The sequence below is a fragment of the Gekko japonicus genome, unplaced genomic scaffold (genome assembly GCF_001447785.1).
Source record: "Gekko japonicus isolate JY-2015 unplaced genomic scaffold, Gekko_japonicus_V1.1 scaffold414, whole genome shotgun sequence".
Lineage (NCBI taxonomy): Eukaryota > Metazoa > Chordata > Lepidosauria > Squamata > Gekkonidae > Gekko > Gekko japonicus.
In genome coordinates, this window is record NW_015162491.1 from 308,362 (window position 1) to 335,450 (window position 27,089).

Below are 27,089 nucleotides of genomic sequence, written 5' to 3' on the forward strand. Positions count from 1 at the left end.
CGGAGCTGGGCGGGGGGGGGGGTGGAGGACCGGCCTCGCCGCCGCCGCAGCCTCGGGGAGATTGGGGGGGATGGAGGAGACGGAGCTCTTCTCCCCCCCGCGAGTATCGCGGGTCCCCCTCTTGTGCATCTATAATAATGAAAGGATCTGCATGTCCATCATAAGGCATAACTCATCAGAAAATAAATCTAGGAATCTCAGAATTGGCCCCCAGCTTCAGGATGATCATGGGAGTTCCAGGGCCAAAAAATGAAAGGAATTGGAATATCTTGGCCCAGGTTATCTCTAAACCACCCCCCCACAAACATGTTGTTTGAATTGAAAGCTAAACGTGTGTAGTGGCAAAAGTGTTGGTCTAGGACCTGGGAAACCCAGGTTCGAATCCCCACTCTGCCATGGAAGCTTGCTGGATGAACTAAGTGGAAGTAGCTTTGACGGTGAGGAGGGTTGCAAACGTTTTGTGATTCAGGTTGGCAGAATTTGGGGAGGTGGTATGATGAATATGTACTTAGGGATGGCAGATCAAAGAGGTGGAGGAAGTTGGTAAAAAGGGAAAGAAGGGGGGAGGTAAATTCAGGTAAAGGGCTTGAGCATTCTTTTCACTAAGACTCTTATACTATCCTGACTGTGAGTTTTTATGGGCCTTAAATTAGAAATATTCTGTGGCTTCAAATAGACTTTTGAGCATAAAGCACTGGAAAATGTCCAGGGAAAGAATCCAAAAGCAGGAAATGATTATATGTGGTCTCATTTAAATAAAGATTGTAGTTATTATAGGACAGTTTCTTTTTAGGATCTGAAACTCAGATTATCACTTTGGTTTACAGCTAATGGAGATGGTTTTACATTAGAATATTATGCTTTATTCCCACTTCCTCATGTTCAGTAGCCATATTAAAAGTATAATTCGATTCACACCATACGGCTGAAGGAAAATTGAAGGGAGAATAATGAATAGTTTTATGGAACAACAGATTTTGTCAAGCTAACAAAATAAGTTATTATAAAAATTTATTATTGTGTACACCAGGGGTGTCGAACTCATTTGTTATGAGGACCGGATCTGACATAAATGAGACCTGGTTGGGCTGGGCCATGTGTGTCATAAAATGTAATGCCAGGTAGCGGAGATATAAACTTTATAAAGGACACAAACACAAAGGTTTTTTTTAACTTAAAATAAAAGCATGCTTAAAACATTAGCTCTGTAAGCTGCAAATCTACTTTTGATTTATTGACATTCACCACAGAAATCTCATGCTCAGAGTTCTGAGTCTAGGACCCAGGTTAAAACATGAAATGGCTGAGTGATTAAGAGAGTCTGGCAAAACAAGCTATGATGCAGCAGCAGCAGAACTGGAAGCAGGAGATGGCCAGTTCCACTGTTGGCCTGATGGAAGCCTTCCAGGTGCCTGATCTGGCCCCTGGGCCTCATGTTTGACACCCCTGGTGTACACATTAGTAAAAGATAAAATAGATTAAAAGAAATTATCCAAATATCAGACTCTTAAAACCTTTTACACACAAAGCTGAAAGTTTTACATATACAATTGATGGGTATATCTTATGACCAGTAGACCATACATGTTTTGGCCCCTTAGGGCCTTCCTTAGTGGTCAATATTACTATTGTAAAACAACATACATTCAGAAATAAATATATGAAGAAAGATTTTCTTTAGAGCCAGGTGTTGCTTTCTGGAATTGTCAAAAGGGAGAGAGAAAAAGCTGAATTATTACATACCAATTGCATATAATAAATGCACATAATAGAAAATTTAAAAATACCAGAAAAAATTTGCTGTTGCTTTCTCATGTGGTGTGCAGTAGCTAAAAGTTTACATAGTAGGCCATGGATAATCTTTCATGGTAACTGCACATGCTGTCCAAATTGTTCTACATTAAAATTGAAATTATTGTTAGAAATTGTTAGAATTTATAAATAGTATAATTATACTAATAATTTTTAGCTATAGAGTATTTAAATTAGCCAACCAACCTAGTAACAAATATCCAGTGTGTCTGGATGTGTGTCTCTTCCATCAAAGGTAGTAATCTAGTTGCATACTGTTAATGTTATATCAATATATAGTAGGATCCAGGGATGATGCAATCACCCACATGCATTGCATAATACTGTTGCCAAGGGAGGGTTTTTTTTTATTTTCCATAGTGGGAGGGGGTAAGGAGGAGATAGAAAGCAAAAAGAATGGGGGGGGATCAAAAGGTCAGCACTACCAAATACAAAATGACCAATGCTCCTCTAAGCTGTGGAATCTTGTGAGCAAAAATTCTACTTTGTGAGCTACTGGCTTTAAAGTTGTGAGTGAGTGATTTGGCTACTGCATAAATTAGTTGCTCTGTAGTTACAGGTACAGAAAGAATTTATAAGGAAAGTTCTAGTCTTGGAGGAATTTTGAAAGGATTTTTTAGCCTCAGCACAAGCACAAGCACAAACAGAACAACTGCCACATGAGGGAAAAAACCTTTAGGTGTTTGACTCCCCTTCATGCAGCTGGTGTCCTTCACTATTGGAAGCCTGCTTCTAACTAATAGTCTCTGAGGTTTTTCGCTCTCTTGGCTATGAACAAAGGAGGCTTTTGGCATCTAGGAATGTTAGATAGAAGGTGCCAATATTTATTTATAATCACCTGTACTGGTTTAAATGTACTCTTGTAGGTTAAAGGTATAATCATCCTATCTACCCTCTGATTCCGAGCTCTAGGGGCAAGTAAAGATGTTCTAGATGTATTATAAGTTCTGTGGAAAGCTCTTTTCAAACTTCTAGAGGAATAACCCCTGTTAACGACTCATTAAAATACCTGCTTGTCTCTTAAAATCACTGTCCTCACTGCAGTTTCTTCTCAATCTTAATAACTGAGAATAAGGTAAATTTCTTTTATATGTCCTGGATGGAAACTATCCATTGTTTGCATCAGTGGGTTTTCTGTAAACCTCTGTCTGAATATTATTTCCAGTCCTTCTAATTTCAACATCTAGAAAATGTACTTTGTAGTTATCATATGTTAATTCAAATTTAATTGTATTGTGAATGTGATTTATATACTGGCCAAATTCAATCAAAGATTCTTTAGTGCCATTCCAAATCATAAAGATATCATTGAGAAATCTTTTTTTAAAAAATTATGTACTTTATATACAAATTATTACTTTGGAAAATGAATTTATTCTCAAGCCTATCCATGAGCAGGTTAGCTAATTCAGGTGCAAATTTGGATTTCATTGCAGTTCCTGAAACTTACCAGAAAAATTATCCTTGGAACTGGAAAACGTTTTTCTTTAGACACAGTTCAGCAATATGGCAGAGTAAAGATGGGGGGGGGGCTGCTCTGCTCTTTTATGTAATACCTCCCATAAAACATCCAAGGCTTTGTCTTGTGGAATGTTAGTGTACAAGGACACCACATATAGTGGCAAAAACACCTCTTCTGCCTGCAGTTCTAAATTATTAATATGGTTGAGAAAATCCATGGTATCCCTTAAATATGAATAAGTGGTTTGTACAAAGGGCTTAAGGAAAAGGTCCAGGTATTGGGCCAAGGGTTCCAAAATCGACCCACATCCAGAAACAATTGGCCTGCCTGGGACAGGGAGGGTGCCTTTATGTATTTTAGGTAAAAGATAAAACACATTGGATATTTGTTACCAGGTTCAGCCATATCTTGGGTTGAGTTCTCTACCCCCTCCCTTTTTTCCCCTTGGTTTGTACAACAGATTTTGTATCTGCTATTCTTGTTCAAGCTCTTGAAGTCATTTGATATTTGACTAATTGCTCTATTAATAAAGCTGGGATACTGAACACATTCTAATAATCTTTTTGGGGGGCAGTTTAAATTACATATTTGATTTTGTGCTATTTTTCCTTTAGACATTCAATTCTGCTTTCCATGCATTATTTGGTGGTAGCCCCAAGAGAAAAGAAATAAAGTAGTGAAATGTCCCATTGCCTACAATGCCAACTGCTAGAACGTTGGATAATTTACAGTATCTTTCATAATACAGAAAAAAATAAGTGCACAGTGCTTTGAGTACATAGTGTTTTACACGGCACAACTCTAAGCATAGCTACACCCTTCTAAGACCATTGAAGTCTGCTTTAGATCACTCTGTTCGTCTCTAAAGTTTAAAAGAGATTGAGAGAATACTTTCAAAGATGTTTTAGCAAGTATAGGAGACTCAAACATTCCTGGAGTCATTTTTCCTTGACACCAGCTAAATTTATCCAGTGCTGAATTTTTGTATAAGAGACTGTGCTATGGATCCGTTTACACGATACTCTTTGATGTGAAATTCTTTGCTATACATCAGAGAACTGTTGCTTCTTCCCTGGAGCAAACCTTCTTTCTATAGTTCTCTCCTTGTCTTTTAAAGTCTTTTATTTGGCTAATTAGAGAATATTGATTTTTATGTGACTATTGACAACTATTGTGGTTTTTAAAATTTAGTTGGATTTTGTGTAATTTCTAAACTAACTAGTTCTTCCAAAATCTCCACAGGAAGAAAGAGCTGAGGAGAAATTGTAAGAATTGCTTTGTTCATTTCTAGAAACATAATTGAGTTAAATTCCTCCTTTTGCTTTTAGATATTCAGTAGTGAGTGCTATGTTTTGCTTTTGAAAAATAAACACTTTTAGGATACAAAGGTAACCAGTATCAGGGGTGAGCAGATAGCTGCCCCTTTTCTAGGTCTGTGTTTGTTTGTCAGTGTATGGACGAATTTGTGCAATTTATGGAGTAATATAAGCAAAAAAAAAAAACAGAGATGCAGGCAGCACTTTGATACTGCTGCTCAAGACTTGGTACCCATATCCTGGTACTCGCATATCATAAGTCTGTAAACCAAGCTGCTTTGTCATGTATGAACTCTGCTTCAAATCTGTCATAGTGCTGAGTTCCAGTTGATAATCTTATTAAGGATATAGGGTGAATGGGAAGACTGAGAATACAGGTTCAAAACAAAATTAATTATTCTAGGTAAGCAAAAACTGCCTATGTATGGTAAATTAACAGCCTGAATAGCTCAGACTATTCTCATCAGCTAAGCAGAATCGACCACGGTTAATACTTGTATGGGAGACCAAGGAAGACCAGTGTTTCTATGCAGAGGAAGGCAAAGGCAAAACACCCCATGAGGGCACGAGGGGTCAACCATTAGTCGGTTGCGACTTGATATCACATCTTCATCACCATCATCATTATTTGTCACAGTCGGATATTTGACTGATAGATGATATTCTGCAATGTCAGTGATCCAAATTATGCTCCAGGTATTTGTCTGTTTGCAGTCAGAAGTCCCAAAGAATCTTTGTTTCATCATTCTCCATTATCTTGTCTGGTTTGTGCTCCCATGAATTTCTGACTGATAGTAAGCCATACTTCTTGCACAGATTCCAGTGTAACATAGCTTTAACTCTGTTTTGAGTGCCTGTTCTTGTGCAGCTAGAATGAGTCCTTCCATTTATTTCTTCAAGTGCCCATTTGGAGCCACTTCCAGTTATTTTCACTATCAACTTTATTCTCTATGTCTTTCAAATATTGCCCATGCAAGTGCTTTTCTTGTAGATGTCAAAGTGAGTTTTGATTTCAATCTTTTTGTAATCTTCTGGTTTATAAAACTCTGGTTGCTTTATAGAAGATCCTGCTTCCAGTAGCACATCAGGCTTCTGCTCTGGTTGCCCAACAGAAGAGCCTGTGTCCTGTAGCCCCTTTTTCACCAAAGGTCTAGGAACATCAACCTCTGACATGGTCCTTCTTAACCTGGGCGGCGACGACCAAGCTGGTATAGACTTTGAATTAGATTTTCTCACCATATGGAATGGGGGTTGAGTTAACTGGTTTGTAGGAGCCTGTCTATCATGGGAGACCCTACCAACAGCTATGCTACTGATCAGAGGTCATTTCGGGGGGGATCGCGGGGGATCGCAGTTCCCCTGGGTGAGGTACGGGGGCGGGGCACATGACAAAGCCCCGCCCCCTGCTTCTGGCCGCCCCGCTTCCGGCCCTCTTTCAGCCAGGAGGAGGCAGGAGAAGAGGGAGGGTAAGTTGCTTCCTCCCTGCCTCTTCCCACCCCTGCCTGGGGCCAGGGAGGGCCTTCGCGGGGCCTCCTTGCACTCCCGCCGGCCTTGCAGGTCCACCGCCGGGCCCCTCATGGGGCCCAGCAGGGGAGCTGCAAGGCCGGCGGCGGCCAGGACCGTTGGGGGTGGGGTGTGTGGCCTTATGACGCACTTCCAGTTATGTCAGGGGTGTGGTATATGCTAATGAGTTATGCTAATGAGTTCCCCTAGCTCTTTTTCTACGAAACGACCCCTGCTACTGATAGCATAGCCCTCTGCTTCACAAGCCCCACCAGCACTACAAGCCAATGTCTGCAGTAAAATTGCTCAAACTGATTATAAAGAATGTCATGAAAGAGTTGCAGTTATGCTGCACTGGAATCTTTGCAAGAAGTATGGCTTACCATCAGCCAGAAATTCAACCAGGGCTACACTATCAGTAGCATAGCTGCTGTGAGGGTATTCCATGATAGACAGGCTCCTGTTAAGGAGTCCGACTAACCATTCAATGTGGTGAGAAAATAAAATTCAAAGTCTATACTGGCTCAGTCATCACATGGGTTAACAAGGACTGCATCAGAGATTGGTGTTCCTGAATCTTTGGTGAAAAATCGGCTACAGGACAGAGGCTCTTCTGTCAAGCAACCAGGGCAGAGGCCTGATGTGCTACTGGAAGCAGAATCTTCTATAAAGCAACCAAAGCAGGGACCTGATCAGCTCCTGGAAAACCGGCAATATAAAAACTTAAATATAAAAAAATATCAAGAACAAAACAGAATCATCATCATCATCGTAAAACCGGGAGGAGCTAGCGAGCTTTTTCTAGAATTTTCATACCCGAGAGGGCTAGGCTCCAAACAGGAGGCGGTTTCCCGCCCAAATACCACCTGACCTGGGCGGAGCCTGCCCTCTCCCCTCAGTTCTCTTTCTGCCGCCACCGAAAGAGGACGTGTTCATCTACAGCGAGCGAACAACTGTCTGAGGGAAGAGAAATTTTCCTCAGAAACGTCTACCATACTGAAGGAAAAGGATAAAGGAAAGGATAAAGGAAAAGACAAAGTGGCCCTCTTCAAAAACTGTAAGGCTTGTGGGGCGAAAATGGCACAGACTGATGAGCACTCGGCCTGTGTGCTCTGTCTGGGAGAGACCCATAACGTGGCAGCCTGTAAGGCCTGTAAAGCCCTCACTCCGAGAGCTCGAGAAGGGAGGGCAAGTCGTTTGAAGGCAGCGCTGTGGGAGAGGGCCCTTTCCGTTTCATCCGCTGCTCCTTCGGAGAAAGCTAAGACCCCCTCTGTGTGCTCAGCTCCGCTAGCACCGCAAGCTTCTCCTGCGGCCGTCCAGTCTCGCGCTGGCTCGGTGCCGCCAGCTAAAAAGGCCAAAAAGCATAAGACAACGCAGGAACGTCCTTCGCCTCCGACGAGGCGCGGTACCGAAGCGGTCGGGCCCGAAGGTTCACCTGAGGGCCCTGGGTTCTGCTCCCCCTTTTTCCTTATAGAGAAGAAAGGTGGAGGGCAGAGACCTATTTTGGATCTAAGGAATCTAGATACTTTCCTCCGGAAGCCAAAGTTCCGTATGTTATCAATACATGAGGTGATGTTATTATTGCGACCCAGGTGTTTCTTTGTTACCATCTACCTCACTGACGCATATTTTCATATAGCGATCCATACCTCTTGTCAAAAGTTTCTCCGTTTTCATCATGGTGGGCGTTCCTTCCAATATGATGTGTTACCGTTTGGTTTGGCTTCCGCCCCGAGGGTGTTCACAAAGTGCCTCTCCGTGGTTGTGGCACACCTCAGGTTACAAGGGTGTACCCTTTATCCGTATCTGGATGATTGGTTGCTTGTCGCAGACACCCCTCATTTACTCCACTCCCACTTGGAGTTGGTACTGAACACCTTACAATCGTTAGGGTTGTTGGTGAATTTCCGTAAGTCCCACCTCTCTCCTACTCAGAGGATTGAATTTGTGGGAGCTGTACTGGACACAGTATCCGCAAGGGCCTACCTCCCCACACTCAGAGCGGAGCGTATTGCCACCCTTATTCGGGCTCTCCGCCAACTCAGGCGAAGACGCGCTTCATATTTCCAATGCTTGTTAGGTCACTTGTCTGCAACCACAGCGGTGGTTCCCTTTGCCCGGCTACATATGAGAGTATTCCAGAATTGGTTTCTACGTAACTTTCAGGCTCATACGGATTCGCCTAGGATCACTTTGACCGTACCACGTGTGGTACTCAAGTCTTTAAACTGGTGGCTATCACCTTCAGAGATAGGGGCTGGGGTTCCTTTTGGGTTCCAGACACAGGACACACATTTGTTCACAGATGCATCCCTTCTGGGATGGGGTGCCCACTGTGGACAGTCTACAACCCAAGGTCTATGGACTGAGAGTGAATCTAAATTGCACATCAACATCTTAGAGATGAGAGCAGTGAGACGTGCTTTTTCCTCTTTTGCAGTGCAACTACGAGGACAAAGGGTTATGCTCCATACAGACAACACCACTGTGCAATTTTATGTAAATAAACAGGGAGGTACCACGTCTGTGGCCCTTACCAGAGAAACCCTGAAGTTATGGCACCAGGTCATACAAATAAAGGCGTATGTGACGGCCATTCACATAGCGGGTCGGTTAAATGTTCGTGCCGACCAGCTGAGCAGGGTGTTCCACAACACATATGAGTGGTCCATACACACTTATTACCTGCGCCAACTATTTCAGCATTGGGGCACACCCGTACTAGATCTCTTTGCCACCGCGCACAATGCCAAGTGCGAAAGGTTCTGCTCCAGGGCGGCCTACGCACACCCTCTGCTATGCGTTTCCGCCGCTACCACTTCTAAACTGAGTGGTGGCGAAAGCTCAGGCGGAGAATGCGAATCTAATATTGGTGGCCCCGTTTTGGCCCCGCCAACCATGGTTTCCAAACCTCTGGTCCCTGGCACAAGGGCACTTCCAGGTGTTTCCGCAGTGTGCAAACCTAGTATCGGGCCTGCTTCCCTCTGATCCAGGGATTTCATCCCTCAAACTGACAGCATGGCGGATTCAGCCCAGTCAGCCTACTGCCCAGCAGTGCAAAACATACTACTAGCTGCTCGTAAATTGTCGACACGACGTTCTTACGAAGCAAAGTTTAACCTTTATTCTACCTGGGTAGCTGATAGACCCCTAGACCCTACTACGTGTGGGTTACCCACAGTATTAGAGTTTTTGACCCATCTTAAACAGGAAGGTTTATCCAATTCTTCCGTTAAAGTGTACTTAGCTGCTATCTCAGCTTACCATGTCCTTGTTAGGGGAATGTCAGTTTTTTCCTCTGATGATCAAAGAGGTTTCTCCGGGGTCTCAATAATTTGTATCCCCCTTCCCAATTACCTCTACCTCTGTGGAGTCTCTCTCTGGTTTTATCTCACCTGATGTATAAACCATTTGAACCGTTAGCTACGTGTGAGCTATCATTTTGTAGCGTTCCTAGTGGCAATCACGTCTGCCAGACGAGTGGGGGAGTTGGCGGCGCTGTCCACAGAGTTGCCCTTCCTCAGGTTCCATAAGGATAGGGTGGTTCTCCGTCCACGCCTGGACTTTTTGCCCAAGGTCGTTTCTAAGTTCCATATGTCACAAGATATTGTGTTACCTGTATTCTTTCCAAACCACTACTCAGAAGCGGAGCGCTCCTTACACACTGTGGATGTCCGGCGCGCTTTGCTTTTCTATTTACAGAGGATGCAGCCGTTTCGTGAGGCATCCTCTTTATTTGTGTGCTTTGGTGGCCCAAAAAAGGGTAAAGCTGCTTCATCGCAGACTATATCACGCTGGATTTGCAAAGCGATTAAATTGGCGTATGAAGGGGCTGGTAAACAGTGCCCCTTGGTGTTGTCTGCACACTCCACCCACTCTCAAGCAGCGTCAGCGGCGTTCCAGGCAGGGTTGCCCTTGCTGGAGGTGTGCAGAGCGGCCATGTGGTCGACGCCTTCGACGTTCGTCAAGCACTATGCAATGGACATTGATGCAAGGAGGGATGCAGCGATGGGCACGGCTGTGCTGCAATCGATATTCCGCTGAAGTCTCCCACTCCCTCCTCCAAGTGAGTAAAGCTTGCTAATCTCCCATGTGGGACTGTACAGAAGCCTTGAAAATGAAAACGGTGGTTGCTTACTTGTAACCGTTGTTCATTGAGAGTGGCTTCTGTACAGGCACACATCCCTCCCTCCTTCCCCGCTGTGGGAGTCTTCTGCTTTTATGAATGCGGCAGGAGGAGAACTGAGGGGAGAGGGCAGGCTCCGCCCAGGTCAGGTGGTATTTGGGCGGGAAACCGCCTCCTGTTTGGAGCTTAGCCCTCTCGGGTATGAAAATTCTAGAAAAAGCTCGCTAGCTCCTCCCGGTGGTCGGCCTGCAATACTGCAGTCCCATGTGTGCCAGTACAGAAGCCACTCTCAATGAACAACGGTTACACACTGGGCACTTTGCGCTTCATTTACAAGAATGCCTACTTGGACTAGTTAGATCTGGTTCTGGCAAATGTGGCCATCAATCTAATATTGACATTTGGTCCTATTATCACTAGTAAAATGCACTAATTAAAAATACTAGTCTGAGGGAATCAGCAGAGAGATTTGTGGGTTCTGTGTGATAGGAAAAGTGAGTCTAGTTGAGTTTGGGCCTCTTGGGAGGTGCTGCTTCTCTGTTAAAGATGATGGTTTTTATTAAAGTTAGTGTGAGAGCACCATTTTTGCTCTTTCTTCTATTTTATACAACTGTCATCTCAAATTAAATGGGAGATGCCAAAACCCGAAAGTCGGGAGATGCTGTTTTTGAAGCATTAGAAATACCTGAAATTAATGTACATCTCTACTGCAGGAAGAGCTGTGTCATTTGTCTTTCAACTAAATATATATATTTATATATTGCCCCTCTCCAGCCTTTGGCATGCTCAGTCACAACCCAGCTGAGCATTCTACTACCCAAGTCCATGCAAGGTAACTTGGCAGCACTGTTTATTGTGTGTGGGGGGGCAGTATAGAACTATCTGTAGGTATTCTACTTGCAAGACAGCCTTGGATATAATCTAAAATCTTATATTTTTAGGTATTTAATAAGCAAAACAGTTCTGCCTTCTCATTTCCTTGGTCTGTGAACAGGATTACAAAGGGATAAAATAGTGAACTGCATTTTAACTATTGACTTTGGTATGTGATTCCCTTTGATACCTTTGTGATGCTTATGAATTAATATCAGCATATCCCCTCAAATTGGAATCACAGCTGAGGCTATCTTACCTAACCCTTTGCTGCTGACGTGCATTCTGATGATCAGGGAATATTTTAGGTCTTCCCAAAACCGTGCCCTGGATTGCATGCTGTACGTTCCACAGTAGATGCACAACACAGGGTTGAGCTAAGGACATGATTGTAAACACAGGGATTTTGGTGCCTAAGTGTGGATCTCAGAGCTATAATGCTTCAGAGAGACAGCTGCTCTTGTGAACTGTGTTATTGCCAAAACCAAGCCCATTTGTCATTTCCGTTCTCCTCATGGCTGCTCATCAAGGTATTTAGGAATGAAAACTTTCACTTAGGCAGCAGCCAGCTGCATAGCTTGTTCATTCAGGAAACCACAACCCAGTATTTATGATGTCAGAACTGATCACTGTACAAGCAATTGTTTGTAGTGTCATGAACACTGGTCCACAGCTCAGCTGAGTAAGTCAGACAAGGGGAAAGAAATGCTTCAAAAGTTCTCTTTACAAGACAAATACCTTGTTGATCAGTGCTTCTGATCTGACTGGATCTGTTTAAGGAAGTTAAACAAGGTTTTAGCAGCACAGTGTGTTCTAGTTTTCTGAAGTGCAGCACCATTGAGCTGAGAGTTAAACTGTTAAAATATCACTGAAGAAAAATCAGGTGACACAGCTTTAATCATTAGCATAGTACCAAGACCTTCAGAGATAGTACAATAAATCCTTTTTGATCTAATTCCACCATAACTTAGCATTCAGTGTTTGGCTGAATAAAGTGTACAGTATGGATATCATTAAAACAGATTGATGGCTTATATAAGCACATTACATAACTGTTTTTCATCGCTGATAGACCATATACATCATCTGCACCTCACAGTACCAATGTTCTGCCTAAACATATCTCCTGTGTTGATGTTTTAAAGCTGTAGTAATGTCAGTGGACTTTTCTTCCAAGGAATCATGCTCAGGATTACCAATAAAAAGAAAACCTTCAGTATTTTAAAACTTAGGAACATTACATTTCGAAACAAGTAAAAACTAGAATGGGATAGAATTGAGTTCTGGCCTGGCTTGTCCAAATTCAGAAAGTTTTTTCAACAGGAAAAGTTCAGCCTGATGTAGAAGAAACTTTTCATAAAACATCTGAAACGCTTCCACATTTGGCATTGTAGTCCCCTGCAATGAGGAATGAATTAGATCAGAATGCACACTGCCCAACTTTCCAGCAAACTTAAAACCTAGTTCTCTTCTTCTTCTTGGTTTTGGGAGAGCATGTAAATCCAAAATTGTGAAGACACTTTAATGCAAAAAACAACTTTGGTTTCATAGTCTGAAAACTATCGCTTCCATTGTAATCGGGCATATGCATGCCACAGTTCAGCATATACATAAAATCAGTAAAATGATGTACTGGGTTTGGAATTCTACTTCCTTTTAAAATCTTCATTTTTATATTGATTTACTTTATATTCTGCCTTTCTCAGATTCAGGGTGAATTTTAAAACATAAAAACCAACAATACAATAAAAATTAACAATAAATACAGTAAACCTACCTAGAAAATTTCCATAGATATTAAAACTACAGCGATATTCCCTTTATAAAAATGCCCCTGCTGCAAACAGTTCTGTTTTGCACATTTTAATGAATGATAGTAATATGGGGACCCTCTTGACATAGTCAGTCAAGCTGCTTCTCCAGGTGGGAGCCACAAGAGAGAATGCTCAGGTACAGGAACATGTTCATCTTACCCATTGGCAGGGTGGCAACTTGCTCAGCTGAGTGTATCTGTCACAGCAGAGTAAATCGAAAGAGGCAGTCCTGCAGATACACAGAAAGTTTCCAGCTCTTACACCGGCTGTGAAACAGAGGAGGGGAAGTGAATAAGGTTATTGGTGGTATGGGATTTATACATCCAGCATAGCACATTAGCCCTCCTATGATTAGTAGAAATAAATTATGCAAAATATCTGAAGTTATCTACATTTGCTTGTTTATACTGGTCACAGACTCATTTAATAGATTTTATAACACCTCTCCAGAGATCTGCTTGAAGCAGCTAGCAATTTAAACAATTTATATGGATAGAGGCAATGCCTTGCTCTTAAATCTTCAGGTTTTGTCAGCTGTATTTGATACCATGGGACATCAGATATTATTGGGAGTAGCTAGAGAGAGTGGGGGTTAGATGGAATGCTTTCCAATGGTTTCTTTGTTAATTGTTAAAATGTACACAGTGCGACTGAACAACAACAACACAGTTTACAAAGAAAAGCTGAGTCATCAGTATGGACCATGAGAAATGGTATCCTTCAGTGGTATTTAATATCTCTATTAAGACACTGAATGAGTGCATCTGTAGCTTTTGGAACTGGGTGTCATCAGTATGCTGATGATGATCAGCTATACTTCCAGAAATGATCTTAGGTCAGTATTTGAGCATTGTACTCAAGACAATGAGGGTGAGCAAGCCAAATCTGAATCTAGGCAAGACAGTAGTTGGGACATGATGGTCTGGATAGGATTGAATTACCAACTTCTGATGGGTGTGGCTGACTTTAGTTAATAAGGTGAAGAGTTTGGGTGTATTCTTGGGCCCAGCCTTGCAGAAGCAGGTAGCAGCTCTCACTTTGTTCATCTTTATCTTATTCAGAAACTGTCTTCCCTAGTCTAGACTCAGTTTTCCTAGCCCAACTGATCCATGCTTCTATAACCTCATGATTAAACTGTATTCTATTTGGGGCTGCCCTTGAAAATGTTTAGAAGTTTTAACTGGTATAAATAGCTAGATCTTACTAGTATTAAAACAGCAGCTCTGCCTTCCAGTATGTTTCCAAGCTCAATCTGAGATACTAGTACATACCTTCAAAACCCTTCACAGCCAGGATCCACATATTTGAATGTCTGGTGCTCCTGGGCACCAACTCCATGTATCCTGACACTTCTTCCTGACAGTGCCTTGCTGTAGTTAGTGCACACCACTGCAGCCCATATAAGAATTTTTTCTACTAGACATCCCACCATGTGGAATATGCTCTTGGAAGCCCCATCTATTTCAGGAAGGGATGTGATTGCATTATTAGAGAAGGCCTTTGGCTGAGGGTATGGATCTTTGATCTTAAGAGAAACCATTTGATGAGTACTACAATAATTTCTGATCTTGTTATTCCAGGGAAGATGTTTGCTCTAGAAGCATGATTTTATTTCTATATTGTAAGCTGCTCTGAGCTGTTTGGAGAGCAGGATACAAATCTTTTATCACAGGGAATTTTTTTTGTATTATTCTGAGTGAAATCTCCCTTGCATTGTAAAGGTTCATACAAACCAAGGGGCAGGCATTGTACAGGTAAAGAGAGTCAACAAGCTACTTAATTTGGAGTATCCTATTTTTAAGAATGAGTGATACAAGAATGCATCACTTTGATCTCATTTTCATACAGCCACTTGCATTGCCACCCTGATCCAGTGAGAATCCTGAGTGCTCAACACTTCAGAAGCAGCTTGAACTTAAAAATGGGGTGATTCTTTAAAAAATTGGACTTTGGGGGATTCCTTTTTTCTCGCGTATACAAGCTATTTTTAAAAGGCTAAATATGGTTTTTAGAATCACAAAGAAACTTTGAATTTGTCTTAAGGAAAAAAAGTTAAATTAATTAAATTATGTTTAGGGTTTAATTCCGCCCGCCGCCCGCCCCCCGGCATTATGTTTGGGCTTCTCTATCCCAGCTCTGTACAGTAGATACTGACAAGTTCAGATAGGTTTACATGTGGCGTTATTTGGGTATACATAACTCTTAAGATTATCTTTGAGAGGTTACATACACACTGGTTATATAAGAAACTAGACCTTCAGTCTGAAGGTAAGTGGAGAGGACCATGTTGTTATATAGTCTTATTATCTGGCCAAGTAGTGCATTTTTAAATTAAATTATTTTTATCTGTAAATTAAAGAGAAGCATGCTATTTAGGCTTTTAAAATGATTGCTGTAATTATCAATTTGTATACTACACCATATTATTGATAACGGTAGATATCTGCTTCTCTAGTATGCACTGCACACAGAATGGAGATTGAAGGCATCTCCTGTATTGTAGTACCAGCCTCCTGGAGTTACAACTGATCTCCGGACTACACAGATCAGTTCCCCTAAAGGAAATGGCAGCTTCAGTAGATAGATTCTATGACATCACATCCCTGCTAACCTTCCTTCCCTCCCCAATCACTGTGGAATTGGCAACCCTATATATGATCTAGAAATTAAATATTCTAATTTAAAGGTTTGGCAAATCTGTTAACAAGCTAGAAACATATATTATACTACAAGGTCATACATTGTTCCGTTTTGCCCTTTTCATACCACATAAATACTGTTTAAACACTATATGACAACCTTGTAACATCAGACATACCATCTTGGATGCATTAACATACACTTCCAATACTATTGTGTGTCAGCTCTCTACACAGGACAAACACATCCATGTGCAAAATAATAAATGAACAAATCTGACATTAAAAACAACCTCCTAAGACATGCTGTTGCTCATCTAAAAGTCACCATTTTTCAAACACAGAAATCAGTGTGAAAGTACTGTACTGGGATTCATGAAGAAATTTAACTAGTATTTCCCAGGGCCTTAACAAGGACTTGGAATTTCTTAGACATTACAGGTGTTAGCAAAACTAGGGTGATTGTTGGTAATACTATTACTGATATTGTGAATGGTTATCTGTACTTCTGTAGATTACATATGCTGTTTAAAACTCTGATCTGCCAAATGAGGGCGCTCCTTGTGCATTGGATAAAGTGGGCTCTATCTCACAAAAGTTTATGCTAGGCTAAAATTTGTTTCTCTTTAAGGTACTACTTGACTGCTAATTGTTTATGGAATTATAAGTATCAGTAGTTGCAAGTGAAGTCAGACTTCTTGCATGAATAAAATTGCTCTGATACTTTAGAGTTGTACAGTTATGCCATTTCTTCCTTTTTCAATAAGTATATTAACTGCTTCTTACTATGCATGTTTCTTTCTGTGCTGATAGTTAATTCTCACCAAACACTAAATCTCAACTGCCACCTCTGTCTGTAGATTCTGTCTGTTTTACAAGGGAATTTGCACTGAAATCTGCTTTGTATGAAATACGACATTAGTGTTTGAAAGTACCTGCCATCGCATCCCCCAGAAGTTGAGCGTTATTTTTTCACTTTCTCCACAATTGTTAAGTCTTTATCCATTTAGGCTATATACAGATAGTAGTTTCATTATGTGCAATATATATATGACCTTTATGGTGGTGGTTTCCCAGCTATTGTCTCTAGTCAAACTGGGTTTTGTGGATTTTCTGATACTAAGATTTTCTCAGGAAAACTTGCAGGTGTCTGTTGGTCAGTGCCCATGGTTAGTAATAGCTTCCTAACATCAGGGACAGAGGCAGACGGGTCATTATACCCACTGAGGAATTTCTCGGTAGACGGATGGCCTGCCCCCTCCACAAGAAGTGCTGTGGAAGACTGGGGAATGTGGCTTCTGGGAAGGTGCCTCCTAGCCTGGGCGAGCCAGGCAAAAGGGCCTGCCAGAGCTGCAGGACCAGTTGGCTCCTTCTCCCTCCCTCCCTCCATAAAGTTGAAGCGAATGACTGACTATTTTTCTTGTACTTTCCTCAAAACTAAGTGAGCATTGTCCAAAGCTTGTCATTCCCTTTCATGAAGAAAAACGTTCCATGTGTACACAGTGATTGCACAGGGCCTGAATTGAGTATTGCCTTCTTTTATTAGAGAACAGGGAAGGCCCATGCATCAGAGCAGTTAGACCAGGGGTGTCAAACATGTGGCCTGGGGACCAGATCAGACCCCCAGAGGGCTTCTATCAGGCCGTCTTCTTCTTCCAGTTCTGCTGCTGCTGTGTCATTGTAGCTTTGCAGATTACAGATACACACCTGAACAGCATACTCAAGATTGCAACAGCATAGACATTTTGATGTAATAATTCAGAGCAAGAGGTGTCAGTTATCAGACACTGTTAAATAAACAAAATATTGCAAGAGTGCTAATGTTTTAAGCATGTTTTTATTTTAAGTAAAAAAAACACCTTTGTGTTTGTGTCCTTTATAAAGTTTATATCTCCACTACCTGGCATTACATTTTATGACACACAAGGCCAGGCCCGACAAGGTCTCATTTATGTCAGATCCTCATAACAAATGAGTTCGACACCCCTGAGTTAAGACTGTAGCCAATCTAGTATAATACCCAGAAATGTATCCTTAGACACATGGCTTTACTTTTTTATACCCTGAAATACCCTGAGCAATAAGAAATTATGTCTGTTGGAACTTATTATTAAAAGAAAATGGTATTTCAAAATTGGGGTCCAGGTAAGTTTGAAAAATAAAGAATGGTGCTTTTTTGTGAGTTGAATATAACGAACACTACCCTCTCAATTGCACGGGATCGCAAAACAACAAAGCACCCCAATTTTTAGAATGCTTTATGCCTTACCTTTGAGGTATGAATGATAAGCCAGCAAGGGAGAAAGCTGTGGGTCAAAAGGGGCCCAAATGGTTCCCTTGCACATTAGATTTCAACTTTTAACAGTAGACAGCTTTCAGTGAAAAGGGTATAAGAAAATGACAAAGGAACTTGCAGGCATCAGCTGACATAGAAAATCATAAGAGTATCTGTCACATTGTACCCTCACAGCCTCCAGTGGAGCTTGTGGCTTTTTTCCTTCCCTTTTTTCTTCTTACTGATGAAATCATCCTGATACTCTCCACCTTCCCCCTTTTCTTTCTTTCTCTCTCTTTTTAAAAATATCCACAGAGGCCTTCCTTTATGTTTTCCTAATAATTAGCAGCAGAAGTACTATTCCTCCCCCCTCCTTTCAAGTGATGAATAGTTGGCCCTAGATCAAGGACAAGCCCTAGTGGGTTTTTTGGCGGCCACAAAAGGGTGTTGGAGTTGGCATGGATCCCAGCTGCTTAGTGATAGACATGTAGACTAGGTGCCAGGCAATTGGGGTCAGTGGCAAAATGTCTGTACACATTCTTCATCTGAGATAATCAGGTTTACTTTTTGTGTGTATGTTTGTGTGTATTTCAGGCCAACAACCGTTTGAAGCAGATTGAAAAGGAATACAGTCAGAAGTTGGCCAAATCTGCACAGGTAGGAAACAAAAACAAACAAAAACCTTCCTTAGAAAGTTCTTTCAGTTACAAGAAAGACAGAAGCATTGCTTGCTTTTGTTCTTACAACCCTAGAATTTAATTTCTGCTCCCCTCCCTCCTGTTTCCCCCTTCACACAGCTATACTCTTGCTTGTAACTCTAGCAGCCATTTACTTCAATTTGATTAAAATGAAAAATTGATTGCTAACCTCTTTTTTATTGTAGAAACACTGTTAACCTAAGACAAAACATGGCAAATTTCAAATTCTCCAAGACTATAAAGTTTGTTACTTTCCCCCCCTACTCCCTGATCATTTGGGCATTCTGTACTCTACATGATACCACCAGAAGGCAGGGCTAGAACTTTCCAGGTTATTTTACGGGATGGATTCCCTGTTTGCCTCAGACTGGTCCTAGTCAGCAGGCAACAAAATGGCAGTTGAGTTTCTGAGAAGCTCTCAGATGTCAGAAGGATCTACTTTCCGTATCATTTTTTTTTAACCGACTGTGTAGGGTTGCTCCTTTGTTTGGAAGGGTGCTTCAGAAGAGAGCTCCAGAGGAGTGATTCAACTCTTCCAGATGGAGAGAGCAAAGGTCAAATCACTGCCATATATTTAGTTGCTGCTTCTCTCTTAACTATATATAAAGTACTGAGGCTGATCCGTTGAAGAGTGATTACAGCTCATACTTTATTTAGTTACATTCAGATCTTGAGATGCCGCCAGCCGGCTTATATTCCTGAATCACCCCACACCCAAACACACACACGTGATTGAATATTTACAGTGCACCCCTAGTCGGCTTATATTCCTGAATCACCCCACACCCACACCCAAATACACACACACACACATATGATTGAATATTTACAGTGCACCCCTAGTCCCTTCCAGGATCCTAGCTTCCCAATAGGTGCGCGCTAGGATCCGTTCGGGTTATTGTCTTTGGAGATGAAGCTCAGGCCCTTCGTCTGACCACGTGTTGACTCGACTGCGTGTGCGGACTTCCCTGGGTACACAACACTATAAGTTGGGCTGAGCAACACCATGCCATGCTGACCTTTCCCATACAAACTTTGAGTAGAAGAGAAGCAGGAACACAACACAACCAGAGCCAGAAGTTGTCTCAGCAGAGCTCCACTTCTCATCCTTACCAAGACCAGTATAACTGACATAAGCATATCAGGAACAAGGAGAAGTAACTCAGTAAGAGCATTGGTGATCAGGTCTCTGAGCCTGAGGAAGCATAAGCACAGAACCAGCTCAAGAGGGAGTGAGTCAGTAAATTACCTGCTCCATACTACCTAGGCCATGCACATCTCCCTAACTATGGGAACAATTGGGACTTGGTTTGATTTAACTGAATGGAAATATAAGGATGATTATGAACATAAGAAGAGCCTCTTGAATTAGATCACAGGTTCATGCCGTCCACTATTTTGTCAATCCCTGTGCCCAACCATATGCTCCTGGGAAGCCCAAAAGGAAGGCAAGAAAGTAATAGTCTTTCCCTGCTGTTTCATAGTCAGAAATCCAAGTTCTACCCTTTGAAGCTGAAGTCAACGTTCAGCCTTACCTATATGACTGTAGCTGAAATTCAGCTTCTCTGTATTTGGTTGCTAGGCTGATGTCCTTTCTGTTCCATATTTGATTCATGCTCATCATTGCTGTGCGACCCAGTGTGATTTGACATTTTGTTTCTGGACTGCATTTGCCATTTTGGTTGGTCTGTGATCCTAAGAAGTGAATTCTTCCACACATTTGATCTCTTCATTGCCAATTGTTATTTTGATGGTTTTCTTCTTCTCAGTGGTTATGATCTTGGTCTTTTTGATGTTTAGGAAGAGGCCAAACTTCTCATTTTCCTCTTTGATTTTCTTGATCAGGTATTCTTCTTTAGTTTCCGAGAGGAGGGTTGTGTTGTCAGCATATCGAAGATTGTTGATATTCCAGTTTTTACCCTGGTTTTTTACTCTTCCAGCTCTAACTTCCTTATGATTGTTTCGGCATATGGGTTGAATAGGAAAGGTGAAAGAATGCAACCTTGTTGTACTCCTTTCTCTATCTTGAACCAATCAGTATCTCCGTTCGGTGTTCACACAATGGCTGCCTGGTTTGTGTGCAATGATTGTATCAACTTGACCAGATGTGCTGACACCACCAGATCTTGTAGGGCTCTCCACAGTTTGTCATGATCAACACAGTCAAAGGCTTTCTTGTAATCGATGAAGCATAAGTAATCTTTTGATACTCATGGGATTTCTCCATGATCCAACGCATATTTACCACATGGTCGCGAGTGCCATGCCCCCTTCGGAAGCTGGCTTGGACATCTGGTAATTGCTTTTCGATGGCTGGTGCCAGGCGTTGTTGTATAATTTTTAAGCAGAATTTTGCTTTGACGGATGAGAATGATTGTGCGATAATTGGAGCAGTCTTTGGAATCTCCCTTTTTTGATAGTGGAATGAACACTGAGCATTTCCAGTCCCTTGGCCATGTGTTGGTTTCCCAAATTTTCTGACACAGGGCTCTGATAATTGAAGGTGGTACAGGCCTCAGCAGTTCTGCGGAGATGATGTCAACTCCTGGAGCCTTGGTGTTTGGTAATTGGCTCATTGCCCACATGATATCTTCCTCAAGGATGGCTGGTTCTTTCTCAGCTTCCTTTTCCTTGGAATCCTGAGGTTGGGCTTCTTTGCTACTAATGTACAGCTCTTCTGTGTATTCTCGCCATCTGTTTTTCACATCTTGTTGGTTGGACAGTTCTTTCCCTTGCTTGCTTTTGTTAGGGCCTTCATGGGCAGTAAATGGTGTTTGAATCTTTTTGACTTGCATAAATGCAAACTTGGTGTAGCCCTTTATGCAGTCCTCTTCTAGCTGATTGCAGCACTCGTCACACAACGTATATTGTATATATCGAGGATAATTATATATTATAGAGTGTATAAAGCAGAAAACATTTCTCCCCAACATCTCCATCATTATAATTTTTAAAACGTTATCTATAAAATACAATGGTCCTTGCTTCTGTTGGGGTACTTTTGTATTCAACATTTTAAATTTCAGATTTCATAACTGAACTGTTTTGCAACTACATTATTAGTTTCATCATTACTACATATTCAATATTACATATTTCACCACTTTTACATAGTTGCTGTAATTAACAGACAGGTTATATAGGAAAGTATAAAGTATATAGAATATAAAGGAAAGTCTATTATATATCTCATAATAAGAAAATAAAAGATATTTCTGCTCAAAATCCACTTCCTTATGTATTTATATTCAAGATGTTACATTTAAAACTTGTTCTCATTCTGCTTCTGTATTGCAATATGTTTAAATACAATTTTTAAACTGTTTCTCATTCTACATTTGTGTCCTGCTTGCATAATATACACTCCATCTCTCCTCAAATTTTGTAATTGATCTGTTTTTCAAATAGGTTGTCAAATAGGTTACTGTATAGTTCGCAATTTTATTTTCCCATTCTTCTATGCTTGGACAGACATCTAATTTCCATTTTGCTGCACACATAATTCTAGCCACTGTCACCATGTATTTGAATATCTCTTCCAAAACTTTTGGTAATTTATTAGGCAGTATACCTAATAGCATACTCTTAGCTTCCATAGGGATTTTAAATGTTAAGGTGTTCTGCATTTTCCCATGTATTACCTTCCAGTATCTTTTTTGCTTTTTTACAAGTCCACCACAGATGGTAAAAGGTTCCATCTATGGCTTGACATTTCCAGCATTTTCTTTTATAGTTTTGTCTACTTTCTCAGTATCCTTTGGGGTTATATAACATCTAAAAACATTTTGTACCAGTTTTCTCTGAATTTCTGCTCTCTAAAACCAGTTTCTACTCTCTAAAATTCTGCATCCATTTAATCATACTTTTCCCCACTTTTTCTCTAATTATATGATTCCTTTCTTGTGTTATGATAATCTTCTTCTTGTTGCATTAAGGATTTCATTATCATTTTGTCTTCTTCCTGTTGATTTTGTGTCCTGAGAAGGATCCAAATTCTTCAATATATTCCATTACATACTGTGACAATTTTGGGGGATCCAAGACTGTTAGAACCACATCGTCTGCATAGCTTTTCATTTTAAATTCTACATCATCCACTTTTATTACTTTGATCCTTGTGTCCTGTCTGATATTTATAGCTAAAATCTCTATCTCTAGGATAAATATTAGGGGTGACAACGGACATCCCTGGCATGTTCCTTTTCGATTGAAATTGCTTCTGTTAATTTTCCGTTTCTTAAAATCTTTGCTTGTTGGTTCAAGTATATACCTTGCATCCAGTTCCAGTATTTAGGGCCACAGCCCATATTTTTAAGTACATTCAGTAGAAAAGGCCATGTTAAATTATCAAATGCTTTCTCTGCAACCCAAAATAAAAATGTTCTCTCTCTCTCTCTCTCTCTCTTCTTGTTCACAATTTCGATTGCATCTATTATGAATTGTATAGTACCATTCATGTACCTCTTTGGTACAAAGCTTGTTTGATCAGTGTGTATTAACTTTGGTATACGGTTTATTTATTTATTGGATTTATACCCCACCCTCCCCGCCAAAGCAGGCTCAGGGCGGCTTACATAAAAGTGTTAAAACAGTTTAAAAACACATAAAATCTAAAGTGCAATGCATACATATATTCCTATGTGACAGCAGTCATAATCCAATTTTTTCATAACAGGAGTCAGTTAGTACAGACTTAGATGATGCAAACAATCCCAGGGAGGTTCCAAGTTATCAGGATGGATGTTAAATGTGGTCAAATGCGTGGTGGAAGAGCTCCGTCTTGCAGACTTTGCGGTATTGAAGTAAGTTCCACAGAGCTCTGGTGTTTTCTTTGTCTTTCTGCCCATTATTGTGGCATTTATAATCTATGTTCAGCAGAGATAGGTCTATATGACTTTGGTAGCATTGCATCGCTTCCTTCTTATTTTAATTTTTTAATTATTATGTTGTCGAAGGCTTTCACGGCCAGAGTTCATTAGTTGCTGTAGATTTTCCTGGATGTGTAGCCATGGTCTTGGCATTGTAGAACATGACGTTTCGCCAGTAACTGTGACTGGCATCCTCAGAGGTATAAACACAGAAAGATCTGTGTTTATACCTCTGAGGATGCCAGTCACAGTTACTGGTGAAACGTCAGGTTCTACAATGCCAAGACCACGGCCGCACATCCTGGAAAATCTACAGCAACTAATTTTTTATTATTATTTTCTTTAAGAAAAGGTGGAATCCAGAAGGGAAGAGAAGTTAGATTCATCAGGTTTGTCAGATATTATGAGTTGTTATGTACAACAACTAAAATCAGATGTATTACCAAATGTATTACATATTTCAAATATAGAAGCAGATAATAAAAATCAATATTACAGAATTTTGTGATAGACTCTCTTTAAAGAGTAAACAAGAACTTTCCTAAAGTTAGCGATAATCTATTAATGATAAAAAAGATTATATCTTTAACAATTGAACAAACTTCTATGCTAAAATTAAATCATTGTAAAAACCTTAATATTGTCTTAATTATTTATCTAAATCTAAATTTATTCTTACTAATTATTTAATTACTAGTGGATTACAAAATAAAGTATTGAAATTGTAATCAATATCATCACCTTTAATATGATATTTAGGTAATTCCAGAACTTTAAAAAGTTAATTATTCCCATTGTATGCGTGATAAGCTTGCCATTTCTGCTGAAATTCTTTCAGTGGTCTTTTGTTTATATAATTGGTTAGTTTTGCCAATATTGCATACTCAGCTAGTTTTTCTTTCCAGATCTCTATCGTAGGACAGTCTTCCGGCTTCCATTTCATTGCAAATATTACTCTGGCAGCTGTCAATATATATCTAAGTAGGTCTTGTGTGGTTCTATCTATATTATCTGGTAGGATTCCCAGTAACATAGTCTCTGGTTTCATCAGGAATTTGGTTTTAAAAATATTTTTAATTTCTTCATGTATATTTTTCCAGTATCTTTTTGTCTTGTTGCAAGTTCACCACATATGATAAAAGGTGCCATCTTCTTTTTTACATTTCCAGCAAGCCCCTTTGTAATTCTTGTCCATCTTTGCAGTATCTTTTGGGGTGATGTACCGTCAGTAAAACATCTTGTACCAGGTTTCTCTTAATGCTTGGCTAGCAGTAAATCTAATACCTGTAGTCCATAGTTTTTTCCAAAATTGAAGCTTTAGTTCCTCACCAAAATTTCACATCCATTTAATCATACAAGATTTGACCTGTTCTCCTTCGGAATCATATTGAAGCAATAGCTTGTAAATTTGTCCTAATAAATGGTCTTTAAATTTTGAGACAATCTTTTCAAAATCAGTCAGTTCTTTAATAACTCCTCTCTTAGTGCAGATAGCATTTTTAATCAAGAAGCAATTTGAAAGTATATTCACCATTGTATCTCCTTCCCTTCTTCTTTAATCTCATGCCACGTCTTGATGCCACCTTGCGACTTTATCGTATCACCATAAGTTATAAAATCATTGTTTCTCCTTGTGTAATAACCATAGTAAGCATCTATTGGTGACATTATTAATGGAACTGTAGGGCTTATTCTCTTTCATAGCATTTCCCAAATTTTAAATAAGGTATCTCTGATTATATGTCTTTTATCTTGGGTTTTGTTTTTTGATATAGATTTTTTAATCCACAGGTAGCTATGGTAGTCAATCATCAATATTCGAAGATTCAAATTTTATCTCTTTTTTTGCAAAAAAATTTATTATCGGGTTATAACAACATGTCCAACATTATAACATTCCCTTATTTCCAATATAGCCCTTTCCCCTTCCTCCCTCCCCTTCTCCAGGCTTCCCGCAGTGATCCCACCCCTACCAATTTTTTTATTTTTATCTAATCCTTCTCCTAAACCATAGTTTGATAAGTAACTATTATTTTAACTATCTTTCTCTTATAATCTATCTTATAGGTAACATTTCTTTAACTACCATTAACTTCTGTTCAACTCTTTACTCATTCTATTCCTAATAATTATTAAAGCATAATAAATTGTTTCTAACATCCCAATATTTCTCTAGATATTCTTTAAAATCCATCCAGTCTGCAAAGAATTCTTCGTCTTCTTTGTTGTTTAGTTTTCTTGTCAATTTGTCCATTTCTGCCATTAAAAGCATTTTTCTAATCCATTCCCAAACCTCCGGTACTCGGTCTTGTTTCCAATATTGAGTATAGGTCATTCTTGCCGTTGTAATCAAATACCATAACAAAGTTCTCTTAGTTACATTCACTTCTTCCATTTTAAGACCCAAAAGAAGTATTTCTGGTTCTTTTTTTAAAGTTACATTTCAAACTTTTTTGCATTTCATTATGGACCTCCATCCAGAAAGTCACTGCTTTATCGCAAGTCCACCACATATGATAGAAAGAACCTTCTTTTTTCTTACATTTCCAACACTTATTTGACATATTGTCATTCATATTAGCAATCTGTTTAGGTGTCATGTACGATCTATACATCATTTTAAAACAATTCCTTTAAATTATTACATGTTGAAATTTTCATTGAATTTTTCCATAAACATTCCCAAGATGACATAGCTATTTCCTTATTCATATTAATTGCCCATTTTATCATTTGTTTCACCGTTTCATCTTCTGTGTACCACTTTAATAGTACCTTATAAAGTTTAGCTATCATTTTTTTACCTTTTTCCACCCACACACCTTCCATTTCATTGTATTTTTTCCTAAACCCAAACTCTCTTTTATCAAAATTGAATAAGTCATAAATCTGTCTATAATTTAGCCAATCATATTCGAAGTCTATTTCTTCTCTTCTTTTTATCTCACAACTTTTCCCTTCTATTTTTAAAATGTCCCTGTACGGTATCCAATCTTCACCTTTATGTCTTGAATATGGTTTAATTACTTCTGCCAGAACTATCCATAGTGGTCTTTCTTAAAAAATATTTTATACCTTGACCACGTCTCAACCAATGATCTTCTTATATAATGATGTTTAAAAAGCTTGTCCATTTTTGTTTTCTCATACCACAAATAGGCGTGCCATCCGAACTTACAATCATGCCCTTCAAGTGCCAGCAGTTTCTTATTGTCCAAGTTAACCCATTGCTCTAGCCAGGGAAGATTCAAATTTTATCAATCTTTCATTGATTTATAATTTCTCTTGGATTGTATTATTGGGAAACGCTTTTAATATTGTATGCCAATAAAAGGTATTTGAATTGAATTGAATTGAATCAATCTTTCATTGGGACTTCTGATCCAATCTGATATCCAAACTAGCTCAGTGGCTTGTAATATAATTTAATGTTAGGTATTATGGCAAAGATTTTATTATATATGTTCAGCAGAGAGATAGGTCTGTATGACTGTAGTAGCATTGCTTCACTGCCTTCCTTATATATTAATATTATATATGCCTTTTCCCACGTTGGAGGTATTGTCTTTCCTTCTTTTATCTCATTCATAATTTTTTGTATTAGTATCATTAAAACTTCTTCAAAATATTTGTAATACATTGGTGTCAACCCACCTGGGCCTGATGCTTTGTCCTTTTTCATATTTTTTATTGCCTGGGAGAT

At 39.9% G+C, this 27,089-nt stretch overlaps 1 protein-coding gene across 1 annotated transcript in view; it reads left to right on the forward strand.

Annotated features, from left to right (window-relative positions):
* CEP112 (centrosomal protein 112kDa) overlaps positions 1 to 27,089 on the forward strand; it is a 377,899-nt gene that overhangs the window by 252,214 nt on the left and 98,596 nt on the right. The window contains exon 14 of the mRNA XM_015406010.1: positions 18,415 to 18,477. Coding sequence (XP_015261496.1) covers positions 18,415 to 18,477 — 63 coding nt within the window. The remainder of the gene's footprint in view (positions 1 to 18,414; positions 18,478 to 27,089) is intronic.